This window comes from Balaenoptera musculus, chromosome 3 (genome assembly GCF_009873245.2).
Source record: "Balaenoptera musculus isolate JJ_BM4_2016_0621 chromosome 3, mBalMus1.pri.v3, whole genome shotgun sequence".
NCBI lineage: Eukaryota > Metazoa > Chordata > Mammalia > Artiodactyla > Balaenopteridae > Balaenoptera > Balaenoptera musculus.
This window is the reverse complement of record NC_045787.1, coordinates 109,337,193-109,358,058: the sequence shown is the minus strand read 5'-3', so window position 1 is coordinate 109,358,058 and position 20,866 is coordinate 109,337,193. Positions and strand designations below refer to the sequence as shown.

Here is a 20,866-nt window from a genome sequence, read left to right as displayed (position 1 = left end):
GAGTGGGGTCACTCAGCCGCTGGGGTTCCTCCTCATCCCTGCGGCCTGACCGGGTGGCGCGGCCGTTACCATGGAGGCGCAGAGCAGGCGGGCGGCCGGGGTGGGGCGGGGCAGGGCAGGGCAGGGCAGGGCAGTGCCGGGCGGGCCAAGCGGTTGGGGAGCCAGGCGGGTGGGCCCTGGACTGGGGGGGGGGGCGGTCCAGCCGACCCGACCCTGGGAGGGGCCCGCGGCAGGCCTTGCGGTCTTCGTTGCTGCTGCATCCCGCAAGGCCTGGGCTGCTTGACATAAAGGCACTGTGCCAGAGGATGCGCTCTCGCTCCCAGCCCTGCCGCTGGGTAGGGCCTCTAGGAGCAACTGCGGAGGGTCGGGTTTGTATGCCTCTCACCCTGTGGGGTCTCTACGCCGAGGAGCCAAGCTCTGGAAGGCAGTAAAGCACGGGCTGTCTGCCTCTACCCCAGGCTGCTGACTCGAGCTGTCATTCCTCTTCGTGGTGCTCTAGCTTACAGTGCAGAATGTAACCCGTAGGTGTCTTTGTGTGTGAGGGGAGTGAGTGGTGGGTGGCGGTATGTTTGTCTTGTAGGATTTCACAGACTGTTAACTTGCACTTAATAAGGGGCCGTCGTAAGTCCAATATAGGGTCATGGAGAACACTTGAGCTGTGGCCGGCTATTTACGTGAGGGGGGTGAGTGGTTTGGTGGTGGTATGTTTGTCTTGTAGGATTTCACAGATTGTTATCGTGCACCTAATAAGGAGGCGTCCTAAGTCCATTATAGGGTAATGGAGAACACTTGAGCAGTGGCTGGCTATTTACTGGTTGCGAGGCCTTGGATAATTATTTAATCTTTCTGGGCCCTTCGTTCCTACGTAATTAAACTTTTCCTTCTGGGGTTATCAGGATGAGATAAGAATGCGCAGGAGACTTGAAGGACAGTGAAGGATATACTCTCTCATTTTCTGCCTGAATAACATTAACTGTAAATGTAAATTAGATTTCCTCTCCCCTCATTTGTATTGTAAAAGAAACTATTTTCATATCTTTTTTAATAAGCTTTTTCTATATATCTGTAAGATCTTTAATTGCATTTAATTGCAACTATTTATGGAGCGCTTAATGTGTGCAAGGCACTAGGATGCCAAAGTAGCCTTTTTCAAATTTTAAATTTAATCTGTTGAAGGTAAAAGTAAATGTTCTTTTCGTTGTTTGTAAATATTTTCTCCACCAGATCAGTAAATCAGAGAAGCCGGAAAGCTGTGATACTGTGAAGGTGGTGGTTAGGTGCCGGCCCCTCAATGACAGAGAGAAATCAATGTGCTACAGACAGGCTGTCGGTGTGGATGAGATGAGGGGAACTATCACTGTACATAAGACTGATTCTTCCAATGAACCTCCAAAGACGTTTACTTTTGATACTGTTTTTGGACCAGAGAGTAAACAACTAGATGTTTATAACTTAACTGCCAGACCTATTATTGATTCTGTTCTTGAAGGCTACAATGGTGAGTACTTTATATAGTTTACTCCTTTTTTAAATAGATCTTTATTGGAGTATAATTGCTTCACAGTACCGTGTTAGCTTCTGTTGCACAAGAAAGGGAATCTGCCATATGCATACACATGTCCCTGTATACCCTCCCTCTTGAGCCTCCCTCCCATCCTCCCTGCCTCACCCCTCTAGGTCATTGCCAAGCACAGAGCTGATCTCCCTGTGCTATGCTGCTACTTCCCACCAGCCAACTGTTTTACATTCGGTGGTGTATATACGTTGATGCCACTCTCACTTCGCCCCAGCTTCACCCTCCCACCCCACGTCATCAAGTCCATTCTCTATGTCTACCTCTTTATTCCTGCCTTTCAACTAGGTTCATCACTAACATTTTATTTTTTTAGATTCCATGTATATGCGTTAGCATACTGTATTTGTTTTTCTCTTTCTAACTTACTTCACTCTGTATGACAGACTCTAGGTCCATCCACCTCACTACAAATAACTAAGTTTCGTTTCTTTTTATAGCTGAGCAATATTCCATTGTATATATGTGCCACATCATCTTTTTCCATTCATTGGTCGATGGACATTTAGGTTGATTCCATGTCCTGGATATTGTAAATAGTGCTGCACTGAACATTGTGGTCCATGTCTCTTTTTGAATTATGGTTCTCTCAGGGTATATGCCCAGTAGTGGGATTGCTGGGTCATATGGTAGTTCTATTTTTAGTTTTTTAAGGAACCTCCATACTGTTGTCCATAGTGGTTGTATCCATTTACATTCCCACCAACAGTGTAGGACGGTTCCCTTTTCACCACACCCTTTCCAGCATTTATTGTTTCTAGCTTTTTTGATAATGGCCATTCTGACCAGTGTGAGGTGATACCTCATTGTAGTTTTGATTTGCATTTCTCTAATAATTAGTGATGTTGAGCATCTTTTAATGTGCCTCTTGGCCATCTGTATGTCTTCCTTGGTGAAATGTCTATTTGGTCTTCTGCCCATTTTTTAACTGGATTGTTTGTTTTCTTGATATTGAGCTCCATGAGTTGTTTGTATATTTTGGAGATTAATTTGTCATTTCTTTTGTCGTTTGTCGTTTCATTTGCAAATATTTTCTCCCATTCTGAGGGTTGTCTTTTTGTCTTGTTTATGGTTTCCTTTGCTGTGCAAAAGCTTTTAAGTTTAATTAAGTTCCATTTGTTTATTTTTGTTTTTATTTGTTACTCTAGGAAGCGGGTCAAAAAAGATCTTGCTGTGGTTTATGTCAAAGAGTGGTTTTCCTATGTTTTCCTCTAAAAGTTTTATAGTGTCTGTTCTTACATTTAAGTCTTTAATCCATTTGGAGTTTATTTTTGTGTATGGTGTTACGTAGTGTTCTAATTTCATTCTGTTACACGTAGCTGTCCAATTTTCCCAGCACCACTTATTGAAGCGGCTGTCTTTTCTCCGTTGTATGTTCTTGCCACCTTTGTCGTAAATTAGGTGACCATATGTGTGTGTGTTTAACTCTGGGCATTCTATCCTGTACCACTGATCTATATTTCTGTTTTTGTGCCAGTACCATACTGTCTTGATTACTGTAGCTTTATGGTATAGTTTGAAGTTGGGGAGCCTGATTCCTCCAACTACATTTTTCTTTCTCAAGATTGCTTTGGCTATTTGGGGTCTTTTGTGTTTCCATACAAATTGTAAGATTTTTTTGTTCTAATTCTGTGAAGAATGCCATTGGTAGTTTGATAGGGATTGCACTGAATCTGTAGATTGCTTTGGGTAGTATAGTCATTTTCACAATATTGATTCTTCCAATCCAAGAACATGGTATATTTCTCCATCTGTTTATGTCATCTTTGATTTCTTTCATCAGTGTTTTATAGTTTTCTGAGTACAAGTCTTTCGCCTCCTTACGCAGGTTTATTCCTAGGTATTTTATTCTTTTTGTTGCAATGGTAAATGGGAGTGTTTCCTTAATTTCTCTTTCTGATTTTTCGTTGTTGGTGTATAGGAATGCCAGAGATTTCTGTGCATTAGTTTTGTATCCTGCAGCCTTACCAAATTCATTGATTAGTTCTAGTAGTTTTCTGGTGGCATCTTTAGGATTTTCTATGTATAGTATCATGTCATCGGCAAGTAGTGACAATTTTACTTTTTCTTTTCCAATTTGTATTCGTTTATTTCTTTTTCTTCTCTGATTGCTGTGGCTAGGACTTCCAAAACTGTGTTGGGTAAGAGTGGTGAGAGTGGACATCCTTGTCTTCTTCCTGATCCTAGTGGAAATGCTTTCAGTTTTTCACCATTGAGTATGATGCTTACTGTGGGTTTGTCATATATGGCCTTTATTATGTTGAGGTAGGTTCCCTCTATGCCCATTTTCTGGAGAGTTTTTATCATAAATGGGTGTTGAATTTTGTCAAAAGCTTTTTCTGCATCTATTGAGATGACCATATGGTTTTTATTCCTTAATTTGTTAACGTGGTGTATCACATTGATTGATTTGCATATATTGAAGAATCTTTACATCCCTGGGATAAATCCCACTTGATCATGGTGTATGATCCTTTTAATGTGCTGTTGGATTATATTTGCTAGTATTTTGTTCAGGATTTTTGCATCTATGTTCATCAGTGATACTGGTCTATAATTTTCTTTTTTTGTGATATCTTTTTCTGGTTGTGGTATCAGGGTGATGGTGGCTTTGTAGAATGAATTTGGGAGTGTTTCTCCCTCTGCAATTTTTTGGAAGAGTTTGAGAAGGATTGGTGTTAGCTCTTCTCTAAATGTTTGATAGAATTCGCCTGTGAAACCATCTGGTCCTGGACTTTTGTTTGTTGGAAGCTTTTTAATTACAGTTTCAGTTTCATAACTTGTGATACATCTGTTTATATTTTCTAATTCTTCCTGGTTCAGTCTTGGAAAATTGTACCTTTCCAAGAATTTGTTCATTTCTTCGTGGTTGTCCATTTTATTGGCATATAGTTGTTTGTAGTAGTCTCTTATAATCCTTTAGTATTTCTGCAGTGTCAGTTGTGATTTCTCCTTTTTCATTTCTAATTTTATTGACTTGCGTCCTCTCCCTTTTTTTCTTGACGAGTCTGGCTAAGGGTTTATCAATTTTGTTTATCTTCTCAAAGAACCAGCTTTTAGTTTTATTGATCTTTGCTATTGTTTTCTTCATTTCTGTTTCATTTATTTCTGCTCTGATCTTTATGATTTCTTTCTTTCTACTGACTTTGGGTTTTCTTTGTTCTTCTTTCTCTAGTTGATTTACATGTAGGGTTAGATTGTTTATTTGAGATTTTTCTTGTTTCTTGAGGTGAGATTGAATTGCTATAAACTTCCCTCTTAGAACTGCTTTTGCTGCGTCCCATAGGTTTTGGGTTGTCATGTTTTCGTTGTTATTTGTTTCTATGTATTTTTTTATTTCTTCTTTGATTTCTTCAGTGATCTCTTGGTTATTTAGTAGTGCACTGTTTAGCCTGCATATATTTGTTTTTTTTACAGTTTTTTTCTTGTAATTGATTTCCAGTCTCATAGCATTGTGGTCAGAAAAGATGCTTGATACGATTTCAATTTTCTTAAATTTTCCAAGGCTTGATTTGTGACCCAAGATGTGATCTGTCCTGGAGAATATTCCATGTGCACTTGAGAAGAAAGTGTATTCAGCCACTTTTGGGTGGAATGTTCTATAAATATCAATTAAATCTATCTGGTCTACTGTGTCATTTAAAGCTTGTGTTTCCTTATTTATTTTCTGTTTGGATGATCCGTCCATTGGTGTAAGTGAGGTGTTAAAGGCCCCTACAATATTATGTTACTGTCGATTTCTCCTTTCATGGTTGTTAGCATTTGCCTTATGTATTGAGGTGCTCCTATGTTGGATGCATAAACATTTATAATTGTTATATCTTCTTCTTGAATTGATCCTTTGATCATTATGTAGCGTCCCTCCTTATCTCTTGTAACAGTCTTTATTTTAAAGTCTATTTTATCTGATATGAGTATTGCTACTCTAGCTTTCTTTTGATTTCCATTTGCATGGAATATCTTTTTCCATCCCTTCACTTTCAGTCTGTATGTGTCCCTAGGTCTGAAGTGGGTCTCTTGTAGACAGCGTATATATGGGTCTTGTTTTTGTATCCATTCAGCCAGTCTGTGTCTTTTGGTTGGGGCATTTAATCCATTTACATTCAAGATTATTATTGATATGTATGTTCCTATTACCATTTTCTTAACTGTTTTGGGTTTGTTTTTGTTGGTCTTTTTCTTCTCTTGTGTTTCCCACGTAGAGAATTTTTTTTAGCATTTGTTGTAAAGTTGGTTTGGTGGTGCTGAATTCTCTTAGCTTTTGTTTGTCTGAAAAGCTTTTGACTTCTCCATCAAATCTGAATGAGATCCTTGCTGGGTAGAGTAATCTTGGTTGTAGGTTTTTCTCTTTCATCACTTTAAGTATATCCTGCCACTCCCTTCTGGCCTGCAGAGTTTCTGCTGAAAAATCAGCTGATAACCTTATGGGGATTCCTTTGTATGTTATTTTTTGTTTTTCCCTTGCTGCTTTTAATACTTTTTCTTTGAATTTAATTTTTATTAGTTTGATTAATATGTGTCTTGGTGTGTTTCTCCTAGGGTTTATCCTGTGTGGGACTTTCTGTGCTTCCTGGACTTGGGTGACTATTTCCTTTCCCATGTTAGGGAAGTTTTCCAGTATAATATCTTCAAATATTTTCTCAGACTGTTTCTTTTTCTCTTCTTCTTCTGGGACCCCTATAATTCGAATGTTGGTGTGTTTAGTGTTGTCCCAGAGGTCTCTGAGATTGTCTTCAATTCTTTTCATTCTTTTTTCTTTATTCTGCTCCTTGGCAGTTATTTCTTCCAGCTCCCTTATTCGTTCTTCTGCCTCCGTTATTCTGTTATTGATTCCTTCTAGTGTATTTTTCATTTCAGTTATTGTGTTGTTCATCTCTGTTTGTTTGTTCTTTAGTTCTTCTAGATCTTTGTTGAACATTTCTTGTATTTTCTCAATCTGTGCCTCCATTCTATTTCTGAGATCTGGATCATCTTTACTATCATTACTCTGAATTCTTTTTCAGGTAGATTGCCTATTTCCTTTTAATTTATTTGGTCTTGTAGGTTTTTACCTTGCTCCTTAATCTGTGACATACTTTTTGCCATCTCATTTTTTTTTTTTTTTTTTTAAAGAGTGGGATTGTGTTCCTGTTTTACCGGTTGTTTGGCCTGAGGCTTCCAACACTGTAGTTTGTAGGCTATTGGGTAGAGCTGGGTCTTGGTGCTGAGACGAGGAACTCTGTGAGACCTCACTCTGATGAATATTCCCTGGGGTCTGAGGTTCTCTGTTAGTCCAGTGGTTCTGACTTGGAGCTCCTACCGCAGGAGCTTCCCCCTGACCCCAGGCTCGCAAATCAAGATCCTGCAAGCCACGTGGGTGGCAAAAAAAATTTTTTTTTAAAGAGAAAAATAACAAAGTAAAAAATAAAATTAGACTAGGAAATTAACAGGTATGTTAGACAGAATATAAAAATAAAAATATAGATGAATCAACAACCAGAAGGTAACTCAGTACCACAATAGTGAAAAAGGAGGAAGGAAAGAAAAAAAAAGGAGGAGGGGGAAGGCCTTGGCTGTGGAGAGTGGGGCCTATCAAGGGTGAGGTTTGGGTGGTGGGCAGGGCCAGTGCTCAGGACCTATGGGGCTGGAAAAGGCCCTGGGGGCTGTGTGGGGGTGGGGCTTAGGCTCAAGGAACAGAAGGGGCCCAGGCGTGCCCCCGACCCTGGTTTTAGAGGGCAGGGGACCTCACCTGGGAGCCTAGCAGGCTTCCTGGGCTCAAGTCGGCAGGGCAAACACCCTCCTCTCCTCTCTTGCTTCTCAGTGTGGGGTCTGGGAGGGCCCCACCTGCCTGCCTCTCCTGATCTCCCTGGCCTCCCTCCTATGCCACCAGGACCCACGCAGCCTGGAGGGGGCTTTGGATTGGAGGGGACTGGCCTGGGAGGTCAGCAGGCTCCCCATGCCCAATTGGGCGGGGCAGTTGTCTTCTGCTCCTCTTTCGCTCCTCCCGGAGGGTGCCTCCCACTTGCCTCTCCTGATCTCCCTGGCCTCAGGGGTGCTGATGTTGTCTGGCCTCCACTTCTCCTCCCCCTTTGGTCCCCGTACGTCCTACCTGTTCACTTTGGGGTTCCTCCTGTCTCCTTGGGGGTCAGAGCCCTCCACCAGTGGCCCGCAGGCGCATTAGTTGTGGGGAGATGCTAACTCTATGTCTTCCCACACCGCCATCTTGACTCCTCCCCCCTGTAGTTTACTTTTAAACAACTTTTATCAAGCTATTAATAACACCCAGTGAATTCAACCATTGTAATTGTGCAATCGAATTGTACAGTTTAAGTTTTAGTAAATACATACAGTTGTGAAACCATCAGTTTTATCACCTCCATAAGTTCTTTCATGTCCATTTGCAGTCCCACCCCCAGGCAACCATGGACCTGCTTTCTGTCTACAGTTTTGCCTTTCCTCAAAATTTCGTATAAATCAAATCAGACACTATTTTGTCTTTATCTGTTTTCTTTGACTTAGTGTAATATTTTTGAGGGCCATCCATGTTGTTGCATTTATCAGTAGTTCCTTTTTATTGTTAAGTTGTATTCCGTGGTATGAATATACCACTTTTTATGGTCTTTGATGAGAATTTGAATGATTGCAGTTTTTTGACTATTAAGAATAATGCTGTTAGGAACATTCTTTTCTTTAAAATATTTATTTATTTTTTGGCTGTGTCGGGTCTTAGTTGCAGCACACGGGCTCTTTGTGGTGCATGGGCTTCTCTCTAGTTGTGGCGTGTGGGCTCCAGAGCGCATGGGCTCATTAGTTGTGGTGCGCAGGCTCTCTGATTGTGGCACGTGGGCTCAGTAGTTGTGGCGCATTGGGCTTAGTTGCCCCGCAGCTTGAGGGGTCTTACTTCTCTGACCAGGGATCGAACCAGCATCCCCTGCATTGCAAGACCAATTCTTAACCACTGGACCACCAGGGAAGTCCCAGGAACATTCTTTTATAAGTCATTGTGCAGATACGTTTCAAAGTTTCTCTTGGATAGATACCTAGGAGTGAAATTGCTGGGTCTTATGGTTAACGTATGTTTATCTTTTGAAGAAACTGCAAAACCGTTTTCCACAGTGGTGATTGTACTACTTTTTTCCCAGCAGTATGGTATGAGAGTTCCAGTTTCTTCACATCTTCACCAACATTTAGACTCTCGTTCTTTTTAATTATAGGTATTATAGAGGATCTGTAGTGGTATCTCATTGTTTTAACTTGTATTTCCCTAATGATTAACAACATTGAACATCTGTTTGTGTACTTATTGGACATTTGTATGTCTTCTTGGTAAAATATCTCTTAAAATATCTTACCCATTTTAAAAATTGGTTGCCTGTGTTCTTATTATTGAGTCATGCTCTTTATATATTCTGGATTCATATCTGTGATCAGATATGTGATTTGAAAATATTTTTCCCAGTCTGTGGCTTGTCTTTTCATTTTCTTAGTGATGTTTTTTGAAGAGAAAAGTTTTGTATTTTGATTAAGTTCAGCTATCAAGTTTTCTTTTATCACATGCTTTTGGTGACATAGCTCAGAAATTTTTTCCAAACCCAAGACCACAAAGATTTTCTTTTTTTTTTTTTTTTAAATTTTATTTATTTATTTATTTATTTATTTATTTATTTATTTTTGGCTGTGTTGGGTCTTCGTTTCTGTGCGAGGGCTTTCTCTAGTTGCGGCAAGCGGGGGCCACTCTTCATCGCGGTGTGCGGGCCTCTCACTATCGCGGCCTCTCTTGTTGCGGAGCACAGGCTCCAGACGTGCAGGCTCAGTAATTGTGGCTCACGGGCCTAGTTGCTCCGCGGCATGTGGGATCTTCCCGGACCAGGGCTCGAACCCGTGTCCCCTGCATTGGCAGGCAGATTCTCAACCACTGCACCACCAGGGAAGCCCTCTCTTATGTTTTTATCTAGAAGTTGTAAACATTTTAGGTCTTACATTTAAGTCTCTGGTCCATTTTGAGTTAATTTTTATATATGGTGTGAGGTGAGGGTCTGAGTTTTTTTCTTTCTTTCTCCCCCCTGCCCCCTTTTTTTCCCTTGTTGCCTATGGATATCCAGTTGTTACAGCACCATTTGTTGAGAAGACTATTCTTTCCCTATTGAATTAACTTGGTGCTTTTGTCAAAATTCAACTGACCACAAATGTGTGGGCTTATTTCTGGATTGTTTGTTCTATTCCATATTTGTTTGTTTGTTTATTTATTTATTTGGCTGTGCTGTGCGGCACATGGGATATTAGTTCCCTGACCAGGGATCAAATCCGTGCCCCCTGCATTGGGAGCATGGGATCTTAACCACTGGACCACCAGGGAAGTCCCATAGAATTCTGTAATATAGAATGCAGTTTACTGTGCATTATTCAAATGTAGCTTAGCTGTAACTGTTTGGACTCTCGATAACAAGTACGTAATCCTTCTACCATTTAAAAAAGTTTTATATAATTAATAAACTATTTTTGGCGCAATTTTATGTTCACAGTAAAATTGAGCAAAGTACAGAGTTCCCGTATATCCCTAGTCCCCCAGAATGCACACCTCCTCCACTGTCAACATCCTGCACCGTAATGGTTACATTTGTTAAAATTGATGACCCTGTATTGACACATCATTATCATCCAGAGCCCATAGTTTACATTAGGGTTCACTCTAGGTTTTGTACATTCTGTGGGTTTGGACAAATATATAATGACATGTATCCACCATTGTAGTATCATACAAAATTGTTTCACTCTATATAGTATGTTGCCTTTTCAGATTGGTAACTTTCACTTAGTAACATGCACTTAGGTTTCCTCCATGCCTTTTCGTGGCTTGTTAACTCATCTCTTTTTATCAGTGAATAATATTCCATTGTCCTTATGTACTGTTTATCTGTTAACCTGCCTACTGAAGGACATCTTGGTTGCTTCCAAGTTTTGGCAGTTATGAATAAAGCTGCTATAAATATGTAGGTTTTTTGGTGGACCTTCTGCCATTTTACATATATAGTTTGGAAACGAGGAGACTGGGTAAAATCTCAGGTAATTTTTAGTTTTTAAAAACTAACATTTTAAGAGAAGTTCATATTGAGCAAAATGATAGCATTAGATTTGTTAAGTTTGGCATTTAAAAATTAGAAATTTGGACTCTCATCTCTGAAAATAAGATGAGATTCTTTAATTTTAGGGGATTCCTGGTCCTCCTTTCTCAGCTCTAATATCGTAAATTAGTAACCTTTTTATTTAAAAAAATTTTTAATTTAATTTTTATTTTATATTGGAGTATAGTTGATTTACAACGTTGTGTTAGTTTCAGGTGTACAGCAAAGTGATTCAGTTATACATATACATATATCCATTCTTTTTCAGATTCTTTTCCCATATAGATTATTACGGAATATTGCGTAGAGCTCCCTGTGCTATACAGTATGTCCTTGTTGATTATCTATTTTATATATATAGTATATGTATATGTTAATCCCAAACTCCTAATTTATCCCTCCTCACCATGTTTCCCCTCTGGTAACTATAAGTTTGTTTCTGAAGTCTGTGAGTCTGTTCCTATTTTGTAAATAAGTTCATTTGTATAATTTTTTTTTTTAGATTCCACATATAAGTGATATCATATGATATTTGTCTTTCTCTGGCTGACTTCACTTAGTATGATAATCTCTAGGTCCATCTATGTTGCTGCAAATGGCATTGTTTCATTCTTTTTTATGGCTGAGTAATATTCCATTGTGTATATGTACCCCATTTTTTTATCCATTCCTCTGTTGATGGACATTTAGGTTGCTTCCATGTCTTGACTATTGTAAATAGCGCTGCAGTTAACATTGGGGTGCATATATCTTTTCGAATGATGGTTTTCTCTGGATATATGCCCAGGAATGGGATCACTGGATTGTATGGTAGTTCTATTTTTTTTTTTGATGTGGACCCTTTTTAAAGTCTTTATTGAATTTGTTACAATATTGCTTCTGTTTTGGTTTTTTGGCCATGAGGCATGTGGGATCCCAGCTCCCTGACCAGGGATCGAACCTGTACCCCCTGCATTGGAAAGTGAAGTCCTAGCCACTGGACTGCCAGGAAAGTTCCTATTTTTAGTTTTTTAAGGAATCTCCATACTGTTTTCCATAGTGCCTGTACCAATTTACATTCCCACCAACAGTGAAGGAGGGTTCCCTTTTCTGCACACCCTCTCCAGCATCTACTGTTTGTAGACTTTCTGATGATAGCCATTCTGACCGGTGTGGGGTGATACTTCATTGTAGTTTTGATATGCAATTCTCTAATAATTAGCGATATTGAGTACCTTTTCATGTGCTTTTTGGCCATCTGTATGTCTTTGGAGAACTGTCTATTTAGGTCTTCTGCCCATTTTTTGGTTGGGTTGTTTGTTTTTTTGATACAGAACTGCATGAACTGTTTGTATATTTTGGAGAGTAATCCCTTGTCAGTCACTTCATTTACAAATATTTTCTCCCATTCTGTAAGTTGTCTTTTCATTTTGTTTATGGTTTCCTTTGCTGTGCAAAAGTTTTTAAGTTTCATTAGGTCCCACTTGTTTATTTTTGTTTTTATTTTCATTGGGAGGTGGATCCAAACAAATCTTGCTGCAATTTATGTCAAAGAGTGTTCTGCCTATGTTTTCCTCTAAGAGTTTTATAGTATTCAGCTTTGTATTTAGGTCTTTAATCCATTTTGAGTTTATTTTTGTGTATGGTGTTGAAGAATGTTCTAATTTCATTCTTTTACATGTAGCTGTCCAATTTTTCCCAGCACCACTTTTTGAAGAGACTGTCTTTTCTCCATTGTATAGTCTTGCCTCCTTTGTCATAGATTAATTGACCATAGGTGCATGGATTTATCTCTGGCCTTTGTATCCTGTTCCATTGATCTGTATTTCTGGTTTTGTGCCAGTACCATACTGTTTTGATGACTGTAGGTTTGTAGTATAGTCTGAAGTCAAGGAGCCTGATTCCTCCAGCTCATTTATTTTTCTCAGGATTGCTTTGTCTATTCGGGGTCTTTTGTGTTTCCATACAAATTAAAAAATATTTTGTTCTAGTTCTGTGAAAAATGCCATTGGTAATTTGATAGGGATTGCAATGAATCTGTAGATTGCTTTGGGTAGTATAGTCATTTTGACAATATTGATTCTTCCAATCCAAGAACATGGTATATCTCTCCATCAGTTTGTGTCATCTTTGATTTCTTTCATCAGTATCTATAGTTTTCTGAGTACAGGTCTTTTGGCTCCTTAGGTAGGTTTATTCCTAGGTATTTTATTCTTTTTGATGTGATGGTAAATGGGATTGTTTCCTTAATTTCTCTTTCTGATCTTTCATTGTTAGTGTATAGAAATGCAACAGATTTCCGCGTATTAATTTTGTATCCTGCAACTTTACCGAATTCATTGATGAGCTCTAGTAGTTTTCTGGTAGCATCTTTAGGATTTTGTATGTATAGTATCATGTCATCTGCAAACAGTGACAGTTTTACTTCTTCTTTTCCAATTTGGATTCCTTTTATTTCTTTTTCTTCTCTGATTGCCATGGCTAAGAATTCCAAAACTATGTTGAAAAAAGTGGTCACAGTGGACATCCTTGTCTTGTTCCTGATTTTAGAGGAAATTCTTTTAGCTTTTCACTGTCGAGAATGATGTTAGCTGTGGGTTTGTTATACATGGCCTTTATTATGTTGAGGTAAGTTCTCTCTGTGCTGACTTCTGGAGAGTTTTTATCATAAATGGGTGTTGAATTTTGTCAAAAGCTTTTTCTGCATCTATTGAGATGATCATATGTTTTTTTTAACTGATAAAATTTTTTATTTCACTTTTGAGTTTTTACACTTTTCCTGATTATTCCATGTAAGGTGGAAACTAGAACTGTTTAAAAGACATACACAGATCGAGTACATCAATAACCAGGGTTTTTTCTTTTTTGCTATACTATTTTCACAACCACAGGTGTGCTTGCTAGGCAATATAACCATCACAGAAGCAAACGTGAGGCAGAATACTGGTGAGGAAAAACAAAGCGAGAGAGAGCTACCAGGTATACAGACAGGCTCGTTCTACATTCACTACTGCGTTTTCAAGTGTCAAGTATAACTGCACATTTTTGTTCAGCTAGAAAGAAGAGGGATTTTTTCTTTTTCTTTTTTTTCCCTTTTGGTTTGTTTGAAATCAGTGCATGAATGTTTCTCATTTCAGCAGATGGACAAACAGATGGACACTATGGCTACGGGGAATGTTCAGGGGAGGGAGGGGGAGACTGTGAGACTGCTAGGCCTGGCTATTCCCAACTCTCCCCATCACAGTGTTCATGCAACTTCCCTGCATTATAGGGTCTTGTTGAAATGTGTCTGTGAACTTGATGGGATGGGTACACTTGGGAGAGCTGGTGACAGGTGCTAACAAGCATTATCAGGGCCGGCTGCAATATAAGGAGAAACCATGGATATTTAAAAATACGTTTTTGAGTCAGATCTTGGTGTGACTGAAGAGCAATCACCGTTCTGAGAACTGGAAGAAGACAGAGCTGAGATGCAGGAAGCTCTTTTCAACTCTCTGAAACAAGGCTGGCTCACCGAAGTGCTCACCAACATCCCTCACCCCCTCCAGACCCCCTGTCCCTGCTCATCTAGTACTAAACCGTGAACAAAAGGCAAAGAGAATGCACAAAGAAGAAAATGTAAGGAAGAAGAAGGACAAATTTAGAGAGAGAAGAGAAAACCAAAATCAATTGTCAAAAAAGGACAGTGGGAAAGAATGTTTAGATTTCAAAATTTTAAAGCCCCAAGCTAGGAAGAACCCAAAGACTGAGTACTTGCTCCTCAAGTGAAAGTCAATCTCTGCAGAACATTATTCTTAGAGGTGTTACCCAGGAAACAGATAAGGCCATTCATTCATAAGATACATGGCTCTTTTTTTCCTTCTTGAGCTCGTGGTTACAGGGAAAACAGATTCCACTATGGAAGCGCAAGCTGCCAATCAGTAACATGCTGCTGTAGGAAAGGGGTTGGAGTCACATGTGGTCTATGAGCACTGGACCTTTGCATGGTGTCATAACCCAGTTATCTGCCACCAAGAATGTTAATTTCTGGCTTCGACTTTCCTCAGAGGAAGACACTGTGGCCATCCGCAGTCATGAACTTTTGAGTGGCAACAGCCCCAACAGGTCAAGTGTCTACAAGCCCTGAACAGAACGGGCAGAATCACTGTGAATTACCATGAAACTTGAATGCCAAACTAGAGGTGTCTCACTCCAAGTCGCAGTGTCACAATATAATCTCTATAACTTTCTGTACAACTTTACAATGGAACTGTATTTCAGTGACTGTTTTGTATTGAATTAAACTTTCCGAAAAGTTACACATAATTCAGGTCTATTTTGTTTTCTACCAGTAAGAGTTCTGCTAAATTACAAAACCCCATAATCACAGTGTTGTTTTTTAAAAAATTAAACACACAGTACTCCTGTCAATGTTAATCAAAATCAAAACTTCAGAATGCTGTGGCATTTATGTGACCAATCTGAGTTTTAGATACAAATACCAGCTGCTTATCCCATGGACCATTTTTGCTAGACTGAGGCTGTGAAAAACTGAAAGTTGACGTACGATTCTTTTTTTTTTAATTGCACAAAGGGATATACATGGAGGGTACAGAGTGACACTGAAGAGATCACAGGGCATGACAGACATTAGTTCTCTCCCTCCCCAGCATCTCCTTTGTCTCCCTGGTTTTCCAACGTCCACAGAGTGAGATTGTCCCTAAGCAACTGCATGATCAGGATGCTGTTTTTGTAAGACTCTTCATTCAGTGTGTCCAATTCAGCAATCGCTTCATCAAATGCCGTTTTTGCCAGGCTGCAAGCCTTTTCAGGAGAGTTTAGAATCTCATAGTAAAAGACGGAGAAATTAAATGCCAAGCCCAGTTGAATTGGGTGTGTAGGCTGCATTTCTTTCTTACTAATTCCAAATGCTTCCGGGTAAGACTGCTGGGAGTTTGACACAGTGGTTTGTTTATTATCTCTAGATGCCACCTCAGGAAGATATCTAAAATAATCGCCTTTCATTTTCAAGTAGAACACCTTACTTTCTGGTTGTGTAGCATTGGGAATAAGGTATTTGTCCAACAGGTCCAGAACATCGTTGCAGATGTCCTGCAGCTCTGCCTTGATCTTCTCACGGTACTCTTTGCCCATCTGCTGCTGCGTCTCGTTCCTCTCTGTTTTCTGTTTGATGCTGGCGATGACACGCCAGGAAGAACGGCGGGCACTGACCATGTTCTTGTAGACAACAGACAGCAGTTTTCTCTCCTCATTGGAGAGCTCGTGCCCCTGCTCCATGACTGCCTTCACGGCCGCAGCCATGTCATCGTAGCGCTCCACCTGCTCGGTGAGTTTGGCTTTCTGTACCAGCTCACTTTTATCCATGGTCATTCCCGTGGGAGGACTGCAGGGGGCAAAGACACTTACTAGCGGAGCTCTGGGCGTGGTGTCCGCTTCCTTCCCAAGCCCACTCCTCCAGCGGCGGCTGCAGTGGCGACCTCGGCTCCAGAATTGGCGGCTGATCATATGATTTTTATTCTTCAGTTTGTTAATGTGTGTATCACACTGATTTGTGGATGTTGAAAAATCCTTGCATCCCGGGGATAAATCCCACTTGATGGTGGCGTATGATCCTTTTTTTTTTTTTTTTTAAATTTATTTATTTATTTATTTATTTATGGCTGTGTTGGGTCTTCGTTTCTGTGCGAGGGCTTTCTCTAGTTGCGGCAAGCGGGGGCCACTCTTCATCGCGGTGCGCGGGCCTCTCACTATCGCGGCCTCTCTTGTTGCGGAGCACAGGCTCCAGACGCGCAGGCTCAGCAACTGTGGCTCACGGGCCTAGTTGCTCCGCGGCATGTGGGATCTTCCCAGACCAGGGCTCGAACCCGTGTCCCCTGCATCGGCAGGCAGATTCTCAACCACTGCGCCACCAGGGAAGCCCTGATCCTTTTAATGTATTGTTGGATTCAGTTTGCTAGTATTTTGTTGAGGATTTTTGCATCTATGTTCATCAGTGATATTGGCCTATTTCTTTTTTGTGTGGTATCTTTGCTTGGTTTTGGTGTCAGGGTGATGGTGGCCTCATAGAATGAGTTTGGGAGTGTTCCTTCCTCTGCGATTTTTGGGAAGAGTTTCAGAAGGATAGGTGTTAACTTTTCTCTAAATGTTTGGTAGAATTCACCTGTGAAGCCATCTGGTCCTGGACTTCTGTTTGTTGGCAGTTTTAAAATCAGTTTTGATTTCAGTACTTCTGATTGGTCTGTTCATGTTTTCTGTTTCTTCCTGGTTCAGTCTTGGAAGGTTATATGTTTATCCATTTCTTCTAGATTGACCATTTATTGACATATAGTTGCTTATAGTAGTCTCTTATAATCCTTTATATTTTTGTGGTGTCCGTTGTAACTTCTTTTTTTTCATTTCTAATTTTATTGATTTGAGCCCTCTCCCTTTTTTTCTGTTGAGTCTGGCTACAGGTTTATCAATTTTGTTTATCTTTTCAGAGGAACCAGCTTTTAGTTTGATTGATCTTTTCTCTTGTTTTGTTCCTCTCTGTTTCATTTATATCTGCTTTGATCTTTATGATTTTTTCCTTCTACCAACTTTGGGTTTTGTTTGTTCTTCTTTCTCTAGTTACTTAATATCCTTTTTAAATTAGTAATCTTCATATATTTAATGCATTCATAGAAATTGCATTAGGTATTAATTTTGAGCTTAAATTTTTTTTTGGTCATTACATACTGGTAAAAAACATGGGCTGTGGAGCCAACTGGAGTGTGTTCAGATCTTGTTTCTACCACTTACTATGTCATTGAGCAAGTAACTCAACCTCTCTAAGCCTTTGTTTCCTCAACTAAACTGTGGGAATATAAACATTGCCTAGCCCTTAGGATTGGGGTGAAAATTAAATAGGAATGCATGTAAAGTACATGACATAGCACATAGCAAATGATCAGTAAATGGTAGCTGTGGTGTCTTTTCTAAAATGCAGTATATGAGTTCATGATATTTTCAGCTCCTTGGAATGCAGTAAGTTATATTCTTAACGCAAGAGTTTGAAATATTTAGTGAGTTAGAAAAAATTAAGACTTTTAAATTATTCCCATGTATAAAAATGGTTTCTGTTGTGATTAATTTATTTTCATAGAAAGTCCAAAAATGACAACAAGTTGCTGTTAACTGAATAGAGTGGTAGTAGTTGAGAAACCTTTTTCATTTATGCTGACACTTTCTAGGCTATCTTCTCATACTATACTGTCTCCTGAGGAAATCTCATCCACCTCCATGGCTTCAGTGGCAAATGAATCTCATCCATCCTCCTGCTTGCTTGACACATCCATTTTGGTGTATCGTAGACTTAAAGCTCAGTACCCACAAACTAAATTCATGATCTTCCCTTTCAAACTGTTATTTCTTCTAGTGTTGTTCACCATCTCAGTACATGGCATAGCCATACATCCCTTTGGTCAAGTCAGAAATTGAAAGTCACCCTCAATTCTTCCTTTTCCCTGGTCCCCTTACGACTAGTTATTTTCCAGGTCCTCTTGATTCTAACTGTTAAATATCTCTGACATCCGACTGTTAAATATCTCTGAAATCCTTTTACCTTTCTCGTCCCCTTCTATTTATTGTCAGCACCATCTCTCACCTGGCTAACTACTTCAGCCCTCTAACTTATTTCTTCACATCTCCCCTTGTTTTCTTCCAATTCTTTGTATACAGTATAGCCAAAGTGACTATGATGTCACTCCTCTGATTGAAAAATCATTTTATGATTTCACTTTGTTTTTAGCATAAGCTCTAAAAGCCTTAAGATGTTCATCATCCTGTGTGATTAGGTCCCTGTCAATTTCTTTAGCTGTATCTGCATCCACTGTCCTTTTCCATCTCTGTTTCTTCCATTCTGGTCTCATTACATTTCTTCAAAATCTCCATTCTCTTTTTTGCCTCTTACTGTCCACTGTGTTCCTATTTAACTCTTGCTCATATATCAGATTGTATCTTAAACCTTACCTCTTCTGGAGAGCCTTCCTTGACCTCTTCCCCTTTCCTCCTGCATCAGTTCTCCTGCCCAGATTATGTCCCTTACTCTCATCTAGAACTCCGTGTTTCTCATTTCCCAACACTCATCCTGCTTATGATTATTTGGCTAGTATGTCCTCCCCAAGATGACATATCATAAGATTAAAGATTGTGTTTGTCTTGTTTGTCATTGTGTCCCCGGTGCCTAGCACAATGCCAGACACAGGTGTGTAGTAAGTATTTGTTGAATGAATGAATTTGGGTATTTAGAAAATTTTAAGTTGTATCTGTAATTACTTGTAATAATTGTATTGTCACCTTTTTTTGTTAATTCCCCCTATTCCTTACAACTGTTACTTAAAACATTTTATTTCGAAATAATGTACTTATTTTAGGAATAAGAAGAAAAAAACTACCATTTGCCAGGCGTAATGTTGGTCACTTGAAGTAAATTGTTTCATTTGGTTCTTACTATCAATGTAGAGTATTCATTCTTATCCCCATTTTGCCATTGAGGAGATAATCTCTGGGTATATACTTTCTAAGGTCAAGTCTCTGAAAAATGGCAGATGTGTGGATTCACGTTGAGGTCTTTCTATTCTAGAACCTGTGTTCTCTTGCTGTAATTATACTACCTTCTCCAATTTAATGTCCACATTAAGTAATTAATATACACATTTTAAGAAATTTCTTATGATTAGCTAAAGTGTCAGATTTTGTATTTATTTCATTGACTCTAGTTCTTTAACGGTGCTATGCTCATGTGGCATACAGTACATCTTGTAATTGCTGATAATAAAGGTGAAATTTGTACTAGAATAAACTTTAAATCCAGGCTAGAAATTGCATCACAGTGTCAAAGGAATTAATTTTAAGAGCTATTGGTCTGTAGCATTAGACTCTGCAAAGTGATTGATTCTCTTCATCATTTTCAGGGACTATTTTTGCATATGGACAAACTGGAACAGGTAAAACTTTTACCATGGAAGGTGTTCGAGCTGTTCCTGAACTTAGAGGAATCATTCCAAATTCATTTGCTCACATATTTGGTCATATTGCAAAAGCAGAGGGTGATACAAGGTAAAAGAGAATTAATATTTTCTAATATTGAGAAGTACAAGCATAAGAAAGATGTATAAATTTTATAAACACATTTAAAAAACTGTTCTAATATTTCACTGTTTTTTTTTAAATGATGTTTTATTTACAGATTTTTGGTTCGAGTGTCTTATTTGGAAATATATAATGAAGAAGTTCGTGACCTTTTGGGCAAGGATCAGATGCAGAGGTTAGAGGTATGGATAATTGAAATTGGAGCATTTTCCAAAGCAATAGAATGTGTACTAAATTAAGCTCTTTTTTGAACAAAAGGTACTTTCAATATTTTACTTATTTTTTGACCAGGTAATATGATAACATAGTTCAAAAATAAAAGTATTTTAAACATTTATACATTGAAAAGTCTTGTTCCTACCTCATTTCTCCCCACCCTAAGATAACCACTTTCAGTATCCTTTCAGTGTTCTTTATGTAAATACAAACAAATACAATTTTATTTTTACTCCAAAAGTAGGACACTGTATACATTGATCTGCACCTTTTTTTAATTAAAATTTTTATTGAGACAAGTGTAAATTCATATGCAGTTGTAAGAAATAATACAGAGAGATTACCCTTCACACAGTTTTCTCCAGTGGTAACATTTTACAAAGCTATAATGCAATATCACAACCATGATATTGACCTTGATGCAATCCATAGATCTTATTCAAATGTCCCTAGTTTTTCCTGTAGTCATTTGTGTTGTATACTGTTTTATCATATGTAGGTTGGTATATCCACTACCACAGCAAGGTACTAAACATCTCAGATATGCCTTATGTTGCCCTTTTATAACCACATCTACCTCTCCTGTGACCACTCCCCTCTGTCCCCATCCCTAACCCCTGACAACCCCTGATCTGCTTTACATTTCTACAGTTTTGTCATTTCAAAATGTTATGTAAATATAAACATACAATATGTAACCTTTTGGAATTGTCTTTTTTCACTTGGCATAACTCCCTAGAGATTCATCCAAGTTGTTGCATGTATCGATTGTTCATTCATTTTTATTACTGAGTAATACTGCATGGCGTATTTAACCATTCACCTGTTGAAGGACATCTGGGCTGTGTACAGTTTTGGGCTATTATGAGTAAAGCCACTATGAACA

The 20,866-nt window shown here is 39.0% G+C and overlaps 2 protein-coding genes across 5 annotated transcripts in view; one reads left to right on the top strand and one right to left on the bottom strand.

Annotated features, from left to right (window-relative positions):
* Positions 1–20,866, top strand: part of KIF3A (kinesin family member 3A) — a 72,811-nt gene that overhangs the window by 164 nt on the left and 51,781 nt on the right. For all 4 annotated transcript variants that reach the window (XM_036847249.1, XM_036847251.1, XM_036847250.1 and 1 more), the window contains exons 2-4: positions 1,225–1,498; positions 19,587–19,731; positions 19,862–19,946. In XM_036847249.1, the coding sequence (XP_036703144.1) occupies positions 1,225–1,498; positions 19,587–19,731; positions 19,862–19,946 (504 nt within the window). The remainder of the gene's footprint in view (positions 1–1,224; positions 1,499–19,586; positions 19,732–19,861; positions 19,947–20,866) is intronic.
* LOC118892462 (14-3-3 protein beta/alpha-like) lies at positions 15,100–16,040 on the bottom strand. The gene has a single exon (XM_036847252.1). It carries the CDS (start codon positions 16,021–16,023, stop codon positions 15,283–15,285), a length of 741 nt encoding a protein of 246 aa, XP_036703147.1. The 5' UTR covers positions 16,024–16,040; the 3' UTR covers positions 15,100–15,282.